We start from the raw sequence: 13,596 nt of genomic DNA on the forward strand, positions 1-13,596 counted from the left end.
AATATTTATTACTTTGTTCACACACACATGGTAAATATGGAATGTCATTTTAATGATCACAACCCAGAATAAAAAAGCAGAACACTCATCATCTTTTTGATCTCCTTATTTTTAACAAGGTATCTGTAAAATCAAAGTCTTTCTTCCCTCTGTGATTTTAAGTCCAACTTTACGAAAATAAAAAGCAGACATTATCAATTTAATCTTACAGTTGGCAATTAGCATCTTTACAGACTCCAAAGCCTAAACAATTAAAAGTTGAATAATTTATGGCAAATGGAACAATTTCTGTCAACAGTATTATAACATGCATTAGAAATATACTTCACTGCCTGGAGCTGCTTGATTATTGATTCTGGAGTTCTCATTAGTGATGCAATTGGCAGCCCCCGCCCATAGGCAATGGCTACTTCTGTTTTTCTGCACTTCTAAATTAATTGGAACTAATCCATCGTTACTTGCACTTATTTAGGGAGAGATTCTGCCACTAGAAGAGGATGGAGGAGGTGTGCTATGGTTGTGCTCATGCCAGCAGGTTATCTTCCAGGCAAAACCTGCCAGAATGGCCACTGACTCCTCTGGCCAGGGAACACAGCAAACACCTCCTCAGCTCCAATTTAATTCTTGGGACAATGGATAGCAAATCCACAGCTTTGACCTTCTTATCATAGCTGTTTGCTTGGGCTGGTGATGTTTACAAGCCTCTCACAGCAAAGAAGGTGTTAAGCTAGGCAGACACTAAGGAGCAGTTGCAAGGGGTGAATGATCAGGTAGAAGATGAATATGGGGAGTGTGTCTTCCTTTGAAAGAGTTAGAGCCAAAAGGACTGAATCTTCCTAGGGAACAAAGGAAAGGTGGCTTGGAGAAAACTGTCAGGTTAGCGTTAGGTTGAGAAAGGCGAGTTTCTGCCTGTGTGTGGGATGACTGTTGTGGGGATTTCTCCAGTTAGAGGAGAGATTCATTGATTGAGGTCATGTCTGGGGGGAGATCATCTATTTATGTTCCCACTCTTCTTGGCATGAAGAGCCTGAGATGCTTAGCCATTGCCCTTTGTAGGGTTTCTGGACAGCTGCTCTTCTTCAGTGTGAGGAGAGGTATTTCCTTCTTCTTATGGTAGACCAGACCATTTAAGAAATTGTTACATTTTGGGCTGTAACTCCAAGACCCTAATGTGGAGTGAACCTTCATCTCTGTGCTTCTTCTAACTGCCTTTTGCAGAAAAGCTTTATAGCTGGCTGTCTACTTTCTTACTGTGAGTCACCCAGTGCAGGCCATTCTTGGGAAGGGTATGAAGACTTGTCAGACCAGAAGGAAAGACTAATAAGCAAATAATGACGTGTGCTATCCTACTTCTGCAGAGAATTATTCTTTCCCCCAATAACATAACTTGTGTGCTTGTCCAGTAGACCCCCTAAAAGCATCCACGGAATGGAAGATGGAGCACGCAGGGAGAAAGAGAACAGCTATCAGGCATCAGGCAGCTTCACTGGCAATATGTGAAGTGTCAGGCAGTCAGGAAAGTGTGGTGAGGGCCCGAGACACCTGCTACCATCTATCCCCAGCTCTGTTAATGATGCTGCGTGATCTTACTGGTGCAGAAAGAGGCTCTCCAACTGTGCCCAGGAGACCAAACTTTGCACCTTGTAAAGAGATCAAAAACGTTAATCAGGTGCTAAGAATTTTGGGAAGGAACCAAAAGCACAACAGAAGGTCTTGTTACCCCACACTATAAAACAACAACATGGCCATATTTTAATTGCTGAGTAAAATACTGGTCACCCCATATCAAGAAGGATGTTGCAAAATCTAAAAAGAGATGGAGAAGATAGTTATAATCATAATGAAGATTATAGCCAACAAATAGCCTCTGTCCGAGGAGTGACTAAATAGAAAGCTTCAGAAAGACTTAATAGGATTCTTCAAATTGAGAAGAGACAGACAAGGGGAGAGTGAGATATGATCTAAGGCCTTTCAAATCATAAGAGAGATGGAGGAAATAAATGAGCGAATTTTTCATTGTACTAGAATCAGGAGATACCTAGTGCTAGTCAAGGTAGCTCAAAATAAAGGACAAACTAAATAGGACTCCTTCATACGACTTCCAACTAATTTGAGAAAGTCATTGCCAGAGAGCAAAAGCTGAATGTACATATGGCTTCAAAGCAGTTAGGCAGATTAGACAACCGATGGAAGATTCATTGATAATGGTTAAATATAACAGCCCACATTGAAGCTTTGGCTAAAAATACCTCCGATTGCTGACAATGAGAAGCTGGGTGTGTAAGGGAAGAAGGAAACTCCTTGCAGTCTTCATTCTTATGCTTGCTTTAAGCATTTGCTACAGGCTTCCAGTAGTGGGCTAGGGACCTGAACCGACCCAGTTGTTTGTGCAGAGGAAATGGCTCTGACACTGCTGAAGCCAGAGCACACTGAATCTGGAAGTGCAGGAATGTTTTGGAAGAGAAGCTCTTAAATCTCCACAGACGGGGGCTTCATAGGCTTTAGCTTTCCTGTCAAGAAAATTACACAGTATTTATTTAACTTTGATGTGACTTTAATGTTAGAAGTTGAACGTGGCTTTTTTCTGTAGGTACAATCTGTTCCTTCACTCAAATGAGTAGGTGAGGAAAGGCCGTCATTTGAGGTGTTGGAGCTCAGGTATTCTCTTCACTGGGCATCCGTCTCACAAACCATTAATCAGAGTCTATACATGGGCTCACAAGCTGTGAATAAGTCGCCAAAGGGCTGATTATGAACACATTTATCTGAATGCTGAATTTGTACAAAGCCAGTGGAGAAAACAGGTATAAATTTGAATTACTAGTGAAGCTACAGATCTTTTTTTTTTTCCTGTCTCCCAGTATCTTCAAATCAAGATTGAATGTTTTTCAAGAAAACAGAATTCAGCTCAACTCATACTGCTGAATTTATTTTCTAGCCATGGCATTTAGCAGTTTCTCAGATTTAATGGTGTCCAGGTCCTTTTAACATTATGTTCTGAATTTACAGAGGGGCAGGTTGGACTTGAATTGTCCATATAAAAAAATCCCTCCTGATGCTTCTTTCATATGCGCATCTGGTGAGTTCTTCGTTGTTACTAATTAGGATGCAGCTTCTTGGAAAATTACTTCTTTGACAGCGACTGTAACAAGAAACTGCAAATTTAAGCAAGAACTGAGAATCCCACTGAGACTCTTATTAACAACAATATCAAAGATCTGCAGAATGTATTATTTTGTTTGTCTTCCCCTCAGCATCACTGAATCTTCTGATTCTAGACCATGCTTAGTCCTCTGTCGGTACAGACACACCTGGGCATGTATCAGAGATTAAAAGTAACTTCCCAGTCCATAATAGATCTGTCCTCACTTACTAATGCAATATGTTTAGAAAGGGTCCATAAGGAGCAATTGAAATCATATCTGTATCATATTTCTCCATAGCTAGCTCTACACCATTTGTGACCTACCAGTTATCAGGAAAAATTGCTGTTCTCTTGTTTAGCTAACTGCCAGAACTGCATTTCACATAAAGAAGGAACAGCTAAAAACATTTCGATCCTACTATGTTCTGTCCAGTTCAACTCAAATTGACACTATAAATCTGCATTAAATCAGCTAACCAAAATCTCTCCTTGTCTAAACTATTCTCAATTAAAAATAATCCCTCTAATACCAGAGAAGCCAGAATGAAGGTGGAAAGAAAATATTCCTAAAAATAAACAAAATCCTAGACATAAAATCCAAATTGGTGTAAACCTTAACTACTGATCTTGTTCTGAACAAAATACAAAAATCTGTTCATGAAATACTTGCAGTTTAGGAACCTTTTCTCATGGGGAGAATGACTAACAAAAATTGCCAAACCTAGGTTTAGTGTATGTCATGGGTAGTAATATCTTTCCCTTGCATGCAATAATTGACATTCCTTTTTCAAATTGCTGCAGTTCAACAAGATACTGAAGAACGTACTTTTGTTCAGAAGAACCACTCAAACACAATGAATTATGGCTTTGTGCCCATCTGAATGGGACCAAATGAACTAACAAGTTGAACAGTTATTTATCTACTCCTTATTATCCAAATAGATGGAACAGTTAGAGGAAAAAAAATTCTATGTATTTCAGGCTTTGATAGTTCCAATAACAGACAAAATTCCACTAGCTGACAAGGAAGCAGTTTACACGTCTAGGACCTAAACTTTCAAACAGCTGCAACTCTTTGTTTTTACAGGAAGAACATGAGCCATGATTGACCTCCTTGCAATTATTTGCTCTGATTTGGATACAGACGATAAAGCTGGAATCATAAAGTGAACACAAATACAGAAATGCCCTGTTGCTACTGAATCTAAACGCTGTAATGCAGCACATTTTCTTCTGCACTGTGGTCTGTGAGCATTACCTCAGAAAACGCCAGTCTGAAAGCACACAAAGGAATGAGCATCTTCCTGGAGAAGGTAGAAGGAAATGTTGCATCTCTGTTCTGCACAAGCAAGTAACAGATTTCTCCTCTTCTGCAATAGTATTCATCTGCTGTTTGCACGTACAACAGCTACTACCCATTATCTCCTCTCTCTAAAGCATAATTGTACCAGATCCTCGAGGCATTACTTTGTGCAGTTCCAGTGACCTGAGTGGAGGATTTGGCCTGCCTCTACTAGACCGGTCATGTTGCATGCATAAAGCAACATCATCCTTTCAGCCATTTACCGAGCCCCTTTATTAAGGTTGCAAATAAAGTCAGTAACTCTAATCATGCTTTTGGTTGTTTTGGATCCTGGCTTGGCTAGGAATTGTTGGAGATAAACATCTCATTTCAAATAGGCTACTGAGCAGATGGTAATGACTTTTAATCACAAGCAACACGAGGCAAACCTGAAATAAAACCCCTGAGATGAACAGTTTGGTACATCATTCCCACCATTTTGAATGCTGAATAACCTTGCCCCATGAAGAGAGCCATGTGTGATTTATGTACACATATACTTCCAGCTAACTGAAATACTGACAGTTGTTAATTGTTTTTCACAATTCTTATTTTGGGCCCTTATCCAATGCCCACTGAAGTCAAAGCAAACCTCCTCTTTCTAAGCCTTCAAAGACTCCATCTGCTGCAATAACAAAGTGTTGTGTTTTAATTGCTGATGCAGAAGTTTAGGAGACCTACAAGAACTTCCTGCTCAACACTAAAAATGAGAGTAGGGGGTAGTTTCTATAGACACCTGAAACCTTGTCCTCAAAAAAACCCCAACAAACCCCCAGAAAAAAAGCTTTTTGCAATTTGTGGTAACAGTACTGGGGGTCAGACACTGACCTTCAGCTCATGCCCTATGCCTGTGTCAGGTTAATTACATCATTTTAGACAATTCTCTGCTTAGGTCAGTCCTGAGAAGGCAGTGCAGGGAGTTTTTTCACAGGCCCTGTCTGCTGCTGCATTATTGGAAAGCTGAGGTGCTCTTTGCATTAAGGATGTCTTTATGCCAAGAGTGGAGTTCTCATTTCTGCATAATCTCCCCCTGATCCTTTGCGATGTTTTCAGAACAGTCTGCTGACCCAATGATACTGCTGGCCATGATGGTGTGACAGGTTTGCATTTCAGTCCTTGGGCTGCAACCTCCTTGCTCGGAAACTTACTAACACCCGGAAACTTACTAACACCATTTCTTAACAGTCATGTTTAAATAGTTTTGCTTAAGCCCACTTACAGAGCAATCTGTGCTTAAGCTCTTTGTAGCAGGGAATTGGTGAGAATAGTTTTCGAATAGTTAGCCTGACTAAACCATGTCTGCAACAAAAACTCCATCACAGTTTACAACATGCCTTCCACAACTCTGCTTAAATTTTAACTCCATGTGAATCAGTAGCAATTTTCCTGCTGACCTTTTACCCAAGCGTGTCTTTGCCATTTTATCTACTGGAGAAGGACTCTGACACCTCGCTTCCATGCCCTGCAAAGACGGCCACCTGTACTGCTCACCAGGGAATCCACCCTCGCGACTTATGGTAACAGCAAGTGCTTCCACAGCCAGATTACGGCTACGTAGATAAGGCGCCTGATGAATAATACGTGCAAGAGGCACGCAGGGGAGGCTGGTTGGCGTTGCTGGTGGCAGGAAGCCATTACCCATCTCACGGACGCGGCGGTGGCAGCCTGCCGCTGGAAGCTCTGGGCCCCGTGCAGCTGCTGTGGAAGGCGTGAGGAGGCACGGGGTGAGCCGCTGACTCTGGTCCAGGCTGAAAAACCACACAGGGACCTTGATCCTGCTCTGTACAGAGGCAGCCATTGACTTCAGCAGGAAGATTTGCTTCTCTCAAGCTCCGGGAAGGACTGGGAACATGCATAGCCCTTAGTTAACCATGTATTTATTTCCCCGTAACAGTGTCTCCTCACGGTTTCATCTGCAGGCTCTTAAAAATGACTAAATGAAATGCATGAATGAAACACGCAAGCTCTCGGTGCCTTGCTCAAGCACAGCTTGCTTAAATGCCTTGCGAGCGTTGTCAGAGAGGTGAGTCTGTACAAATCGAGCCTGAAGAGGAAAACGCACACGCTGCGCCTCCGTACGGAGGCGAGAGATGCGAGAGAGAAGCCTGCCTTCCCAGTACTCTCTTACATGACACACAGGAAGGCGGGAAGATTAATGGACTCAGCCGCTAGTCAGCAGAACATAATTCTTTCAAGCTGGGCAACGAAGGTACGACGACTAACGTCGTGCCGGCTGAGGGGCCACGCACCGGCTAGCGACCTTTCCCAGCGGTGCCCGCAGGGAGCCCCCGTGTCCGCTGGCGATACCTACAGCCACCCCGTTTGGACTGAAGGGCCCCCGGCGGCAGGCGTCCCACGCGAGACGCCCCGCCGGTCCCTCCGAGGCGGCCGTGCCGCTGTCCGCCGGGCTGCCTCGGGGGGGTGCCCGGCCGCCTCCCCTCAACCGCCTCCCCTCAACCGCCTCCCCTCAACCGCCTCCCCTCAACCGCCTCCCCGCCGCGGCCGGCTCGCCGGCGGACTACATTTCCCAGCGGCCCCCGGGCGGGGCGGAAGGCGGGCGGTCGCGGCGGGACGGCTGCCCCGGGTCGGCGGGGCCTGCCGGGAGCATGGCTGCCCGGGAGGCGGGAGGCGTCGTGCTGGGCAAGTCCGCCGATAAGCTCTTCTCTCTGAGCGGGCTGTTCGCCGTGTACAAGCCCAAGGGGCCCACCTCGGCCGGCGTGCTCAACCTCCTGAAGGAGAGGCTGCTGGCAGGTAGGCGGCCGGGCTGCGGGCCGGGGGAGGCGAGGCGAGGCGAGGCGGGCTGAGGTGAGGTGAGGTGAAGTGCAGACTCCCCGAGTTGGGCCCGGAGGCCCGAGGTGGGGTTTTGGTGGTCAAGCCAGGAGATCGTGACAGGGAGGCGGGCGTAGGCCCTGTCTGCGGTCCCAGGGCAGGAGCAGGCCGGCCTGAAGCGAACGCACGCTCAGCCCTCGAGCGTTTCGGCCAGGGACACCCTGCCCGGCATGGCGGTGGGATGGGCGTCAGGCGGTAGCGTGTGCGTTCGTTAGGCTGCTGGCACCACAACCCCTGTCAAGCCACTGCACCCTCTTTCTCAGCATTCAGAGAATAAAGGAGGACTGGGGTTTGATTTTTTTTTCTTTTTTTTTTTTTTTTGTGGTAGTTCATAGCTGTGGCGTGGCCCAGAATGGGGGAATGGAGTCGTTGCTGGATATGTTCTGGCTCACTGTGTGAAGCTGCTGGGCCCCTGCGAGACTCAGTGTGTTGGTCACGCTGCATGGTGAGCTGTAAGGCCATATTCACCACTTGCTTCACCACTTTGAGGCAGGCATCTGTTATCGCCTAAGGTACAGCGTGATGTGAGCCTTTGTTTTGAATGGGGATAAGATTTGCCCCAGCAGAAAGCTCCAGCCCTGCAGTGCACAATGCAGGGGATCCTAGCTTGCTTGGAGAGCTGTTGAGCATGGTCCCAGGGACAGCGTGCACCCATCTCCCAGAACAGGTGTCAGAAGCATCTCTGTAGCACAGCACTGGCAGGCTGTTCTGCTTCACTCCTATTGCCGTTTGCCATTAAAAAAACCCGACCACCAAATGAGTGAAAAATACAGTGTTTCGAGGAGTTTGAAAGTCCTGGGCACAGTCTGCTTTTTCTGAATGCAGGGAAACCTGGGTGTCAGATATTAGGGGAAAAAGTGTGATCGTTGTAAAGGTGTGAAGGACTACAGCCTAGATTCTTTTTATAATGGATATGGGGACTTGATCATCTAATCTGGGTTTTTGGGCACTGGCTGATGAAGTGAGAACACACTTTTGGAGTGGTGAGTGCTTATTCAGGCTGATTTACTCTGTAGTGAACTGTAGTGTAGGCACGGACTTCAATTCAGCTTTGTATGGAAGAGATTTAGCCAGAATCACGTCTGATTCCCTGATGTGAAAGGCATAATAGAGAGATTACAAATAGGTAAGGGAGCTTAGAGCATTTGTCATATTTAATACTAATAAATAAGGGGCACTGGACTCTGCAAAATTCCTGGAGTCATCAGCTGCATAGGTAGTACAGTGGGTTGAGATGCTCTAACAGCTTGAAAGCAGCAGTGAGCAAGTTCAGTTCCTTGCAGAGTTTCACAGGGCTACATACAGGCAAATAAACGGGACCCATTACATGGAAGTAAATACAACAGGAATTGCTCAGATTATGTAGCATAAAATTTGTTTATAATAGATGATTTCAGGAACTCTGCTGCTAGTTCTTGCATGCTTTGTTAATGAAACTTCTCAGGTGAACTGTCCACCAGGTTTTCTAGTATAATTTTCTGAACATCTGGTTATACTGGTACGTAAGACTTCATTAGAATCTAAGCGAAAATAGCTGGCAAATTGTTTGGGGTTGGGAGTAGATCTAGATGAAGCATCGGTCTTATTCAGTACAGCAATTTCTGGACTACTAATTCATAATTTAAATAATTTTTTCTTATCTCCTTTAGCAATCTGGAAATATGTGCTATTTTTTCCTATGTTCTAAGGTTATCCTATAATGCTTCCTTTCAATTTCTTATTTGCAGAAGCTGGTGTGCAAACAAATGGGAACAAAAGAAATCAGGTTTTGAAAATTGGACATGGTGGAACTTTGGACAGTGCAGCAGCAGGAGTTCTGGGTAATGAAAAATATAAATACAGTCATCAAAAGATGATTTGAGGAAACATTTTTATGCCTACATGCAATCAGAGGTAGAGGAACAATTTGGGATATGCATGGCAGGCTTTATGGTTTTGCGGGAAGGACGGGTTACTATGGAAGAGTGGTGTGGGTTAAATTTCCTCTGCATATACTTTTACATGCATGTAATGTGTTTCTTAACAGAAGGTTATATTCCACACCCCACCCCAATCCTGAAATAACTTGTGGGTTATTACATGAAAATACAGACTCTTGTGTAATGAATTCTAAATTACCTGAGAAATTGATGGCTTTTTTTACTTAAGCTGGGGGATTTATAGTCATCATAATTTTCTAAAGTATTTGTTCTTAAACTAATGCTTTTCTGGGATTTTGAGGGAGCCTTTTGGGTTGTAATACTCGCCAAATGAAAGATGTATAAGAGCAATTCAGCTGCTGCTTTTTTTGAGGCTCAGCACAGAAACCGTTTTTGTTTCCTGTCCTGTCTTGCATCATAAAGAGGAGTCACCAAAGAGATTTTGTCTTTTAATTTTGATAGCAATCCATTTATTGAATTCCTTTATTTTATTAAGGAGCAGGATGTGTCAATTGCTGGTGTTGAAAACTCAGCTGTGGCTGTGACCATTGGGCTGGATTATTCTCATATCATACATTGTCACCAACAGTTTTGTTGATAAGTAACGTGCAAACTACAGCTTGCTTAAATCATAGCCTTATACCTGTACTTGGCTAGAAGAAATAACAGAAATACTTTTTTGGTATTGAAAATCAACAGGTACAACTATGAGTATACACTGAAAGTAAATCCACTGAGTTTTGATGTAATGATTTCTCAGGAAGAGCTGTGCTTCAAGGGGATGTTGTTTGCTGAGACTGTTGCTGGTAGAGGCCTGTAGGCTGGTAATTGTCTGTCACCTGTGAACATTGCAAAATGTAACATTCTTGGGCTAGAAGTAAGCTTATTTTGTTCCAATTTCCTGTACTGTGTTGCTGCTCACTGGAGAATACTGTGTGTATTGCCGAAGCGGACATTTTCCTTTTACACAGATGTTCCCTTTGAGCATGCTACTGCTCATTGTGGGAAGTCAACAGCATTGATCCATAGGAAAAGAAAAATCACTCGTGCTTCTTAATTGCTTCTCCTACTGTTCTCTGATATCCAGCAGTCTCCAAAGCCTGCTCCTGTGGCATGACAAAAAGTATTTGGGCTTGATGTGCTTGGTAAAGACAGAGAAGTGCATCACCTTAATGTGCTATGGATCGATTAAGAAAAGGCACAGGATCTTTCATTCCACTGCCATACAAAACACACAGAAAAAAAAATCAATGTTAGCTAGATTGGAAAGGACAAAACTGGAGAGCAGTGGGAAAGGAAATGTGCCCAGATTTCTTGTGGGTTTGGGTAAGATAATGAGGAGAGAGGGGAGGACACAACAGAAACAAGTTATTCAAAAAATGTGTGCTGCTGTTTGGAATAGGGCGGTGGGGCAGAAAGCTTTCTTTCCTCATGGACAGTAGCATAATAGAAGTATTTATTTTCTGAAACCTCTAACCTTTCTTGATCTATACTGCTGTTGTCCAAGTTTTATGTACTGCATATCTATAACTTTGTTCATGGGAATTAGTTGATACAGAGTCTTGCTTAGTGTGCCAAGTGTACTGCAAATAACTGGGCAGTGCTTGTCATCAGAAAGTATACTTTTATATTTCTTTTCCTACTGACAGAAAATGTAGATGAGGAAGGACCTTGAAGACAGAGGTCAGTGATCTATGGCATGTAAGTGAAAGGCAGCTTACAGACCAGGTGGCATGTGATGGCCCTGCACCGCTAGGAGCCTGGAGCAACGGCTGTCTGAGAGGGAAAATCTTTTGTCTGTCCCCATCTGTGGCTTCCAGTGCATTTGGAAGCTGGTGGGACTAGGACTCAACTTCTCAACGTTAGGTCTCATATTTCAGATAGAAGAAGCAAGGAACTGTAGGTCAAGCCCTAGTGAATATCTTCTTTTAATACCAGTCTAGGGCTGTGGTTCCAGTTTAGTGTTTCTTGCTGTACAATGGGAATTGTAAACAATTGGCTTGTTTCTATATGGCAGTTGTGAATTATGCTTCCATAGTAGAAGAAAAGATGAAAAAGTATCAAAATTAAAAATTCAGTTAAACCTTGTTACACTCCGTGTAGTCTGGCAAGTTTAGTTTATGTCACCTTTCAATAATACACATGCTACACAAGCTGATGATTAATGGGGAAAATTGTTAGTGTCTTGTTCACAAAAGCATTCAATGTCTCTTTAAAATTATTCTATTGAATCTCTTGACACTCTTCAGCAAATTTCAGCTTAGCAGTTATGTTGAAGTGTCAGTGATGTCATCACATTGCAAGAAAAGTGCTTGGTTATAAAGTTTTATCTGTGTGCTTATCTCCTTTTCTCAGCCTTGTTGCAGCTCTTCCCTATCTGGCAAATATGACAGGAACAGGCTGAACTGAAGGTACACAAAAGCACAAGCACAAGGGCATCTGTGACTAAAAACCCTCAGGAACAAGAGGAGAAGTAATCGAGAGTAAGAAGTAATCTAATGAGTCTCAGAGTGTAAAGATTGAGAAGCATTAGAGCACAAGTATTTGTTTAAAAAAAAAAAAAAGTTCATTGTCAGTTTGATGCTTTTGGTACTGGCCTCTGGCTAACACAAAGCTGATTTCCTGCAAGCTCCCTTAACTCCTGTAGTTTTATTAAAATCAAGGACCTAGCTGTTGCTTATTCCATGAGTTGTACACAAAACTAATTTCCTTATAAAATTTTCGTTGTTTCTTTGAATTGCTGTATGTGGAGAAAATCAATAGGAAAACATATTCAAGGAAAGCACCCTGTTGTAAAAAGCTTTAAAGTAAAATATAAAATAGAGCTCTTTTTCTGTGTCTTTTATGAAAAACTGATTGCTGTTTTGCAGAATACTGGTTTAAGATTGAAAAGATGGTAGTCTGTACATGCACAATAATAGGAAGGTTTGATTATAAAAGATTTTTGATAGAGGCAATTGGACTTTTTGATTATTTTATTTTCTTGCTGTAAGCCTGATAAACAATTTCATTGTGCTATCTTGGCTGTATTACTCTTGGTCACTATCAACCTGTAAAAGGGCTATTTAGTTACAGTGAAGGCTAGATTCATTATTAGTGAGCCATAGCCTTCATCAAACCAGAGATGGTGTTAATCGCACTATCCATTTCTGTGGTGATTAAAAGATAAATAAATCTCGGGGTTGAATTAAAGCATTTTAACAATAGGTGAAGCTTATTTATCTTCTGCTTTAGGCTTTTTTCCTTTCACTAGTCCCATGTTGTTTGAACATCAGAGATACTTTCTTATAAGTGTTGACTATATGCTAATAGAGCATGAAAAGCTGTATTTCTGACTAGCTTAATATTTAGTAGTGAATGGTGTTGAAGAAGGGAACTGCAGAGCTGGTTTTGAAGTGGCATTTCTTCTTCTGTCTTTGCAGTGGTTGGTATTGGAAAAGGAACAAAAATGCTGAGAACTATGTTGGCAGGTTCCAAGGTAAGGAATGCTAAATGACTTGTATTAGTGAGGTTTTTTGTTTGTTTGTTTGTTTGTTTGTTTTCTTCCAATGAAGAGCTGCATCAATAGACAAATATCTCAACCATCCTGCATATTTAGTTTAAATGTGTACTTCAGTTCCTTTTTGTATTTAGTCAGAAATTTGATATTAAGACTTTTATGTCCAGAATGGTTATTTTAAAAACTTTGTTTGTCTTGGTTTTTCTACAAAATGTTAATAAAGACCAAATTCCTATTTCACAGGAAGATTTCTATACTATTTAATGTTTTCAACAAAAAAAAAAAAGGAGAAAAACTGTAATGAAGATGGCACTGTAAATGATGTTTTTGGGCTGTAATTGTGTATGATGGTTCAGTTTTTGGTCGTTATGTGTAGATAACATAATTGTTATTTAGCTTGTAGTAACAGATGGTCTCTGTTTCTTTTCTCTCTTCTTAAATACCATGAGGCCTTAAGAGGCACCTTTTGGAATTAAGTGTGTTTGTTGTTTGTGATAGTAGCTATCGTTCCAGATTGCAGCTCCTGTAGAGGGGTGGTCTACAAATGCATGGATAGGCACCTGTAAGAAGCCAAAGGTAACAAAAGCCCTGTGGCTGCATGAGATAACCCAGACTGGAGCCTTGACAGATAGCAATCTTGTTCATTGCTGCTTTTGATTAGTTGTACTGTGTCTTTGGTGAGTGCACTCCAGATTGTAGGTGTTACATACACAAACAAGTGCATGTACTCCCAAGAATAATCTACCAGTGTTGATTCCTTCTTTGCAAGTAAAACCCTGTGGGTTTAGCCATTATTTTTAAATGAGAAGTTTAGGTAAGAATGACAGATGGAGAAATCAATTAAGCCATCCAAATTTCATCT

General features: G+C 42.4%; 1 protein-coding gene across 2 annotated transcripts in view; it reads left to right on the forward strand.

Moving 5' to 3' along the window:
- The first annotated feature begins 7,037 nt into the window (after window positions 1–7,037).
- TRUB1 (TruB pseudouridine synthase family member 1) overlaps window positions 7,038–13,596 on the forward strand; it is a 36,560-nt gene continuing 30,001 nt past the window's right edge. For both annotated transcript variants that reach the window (XM_052798395.1, XM_052798396.1), the window contains exons 1-3: window positions 7,038–7,238; window positions 9,044–9,136; window positions 12,658–12,713. In XM_052798395.1, coding sequence (XP_052654355.1) covers window positions 7,094–7,238; window positions 9,044–9,136; window positions 12,658–12,713 — 294 coding nt within the window. In that variant the 5' untranslated portion in view covers window positions 7,038–7,093. The remainder of the gene's footprint in view (window positions 7,239–9,043; window positions 9,137–12,657; window positions 12,714–13,596) is intronic.

This window comes from Harpia harpyja, chromosome 10 (assembly GCF_026419915.1).
Source record: "Harpia harpyja isolate bHarHar1 chromosome 10, bHarHar1 primary haplotype, whole genome shotgun sequence".
Lineage (NCBI taxonomy): Eukaryota > Metazoa > Chordata > Aves > Accipitriformes > Accipitridae > Harpia > Harpia harpyja.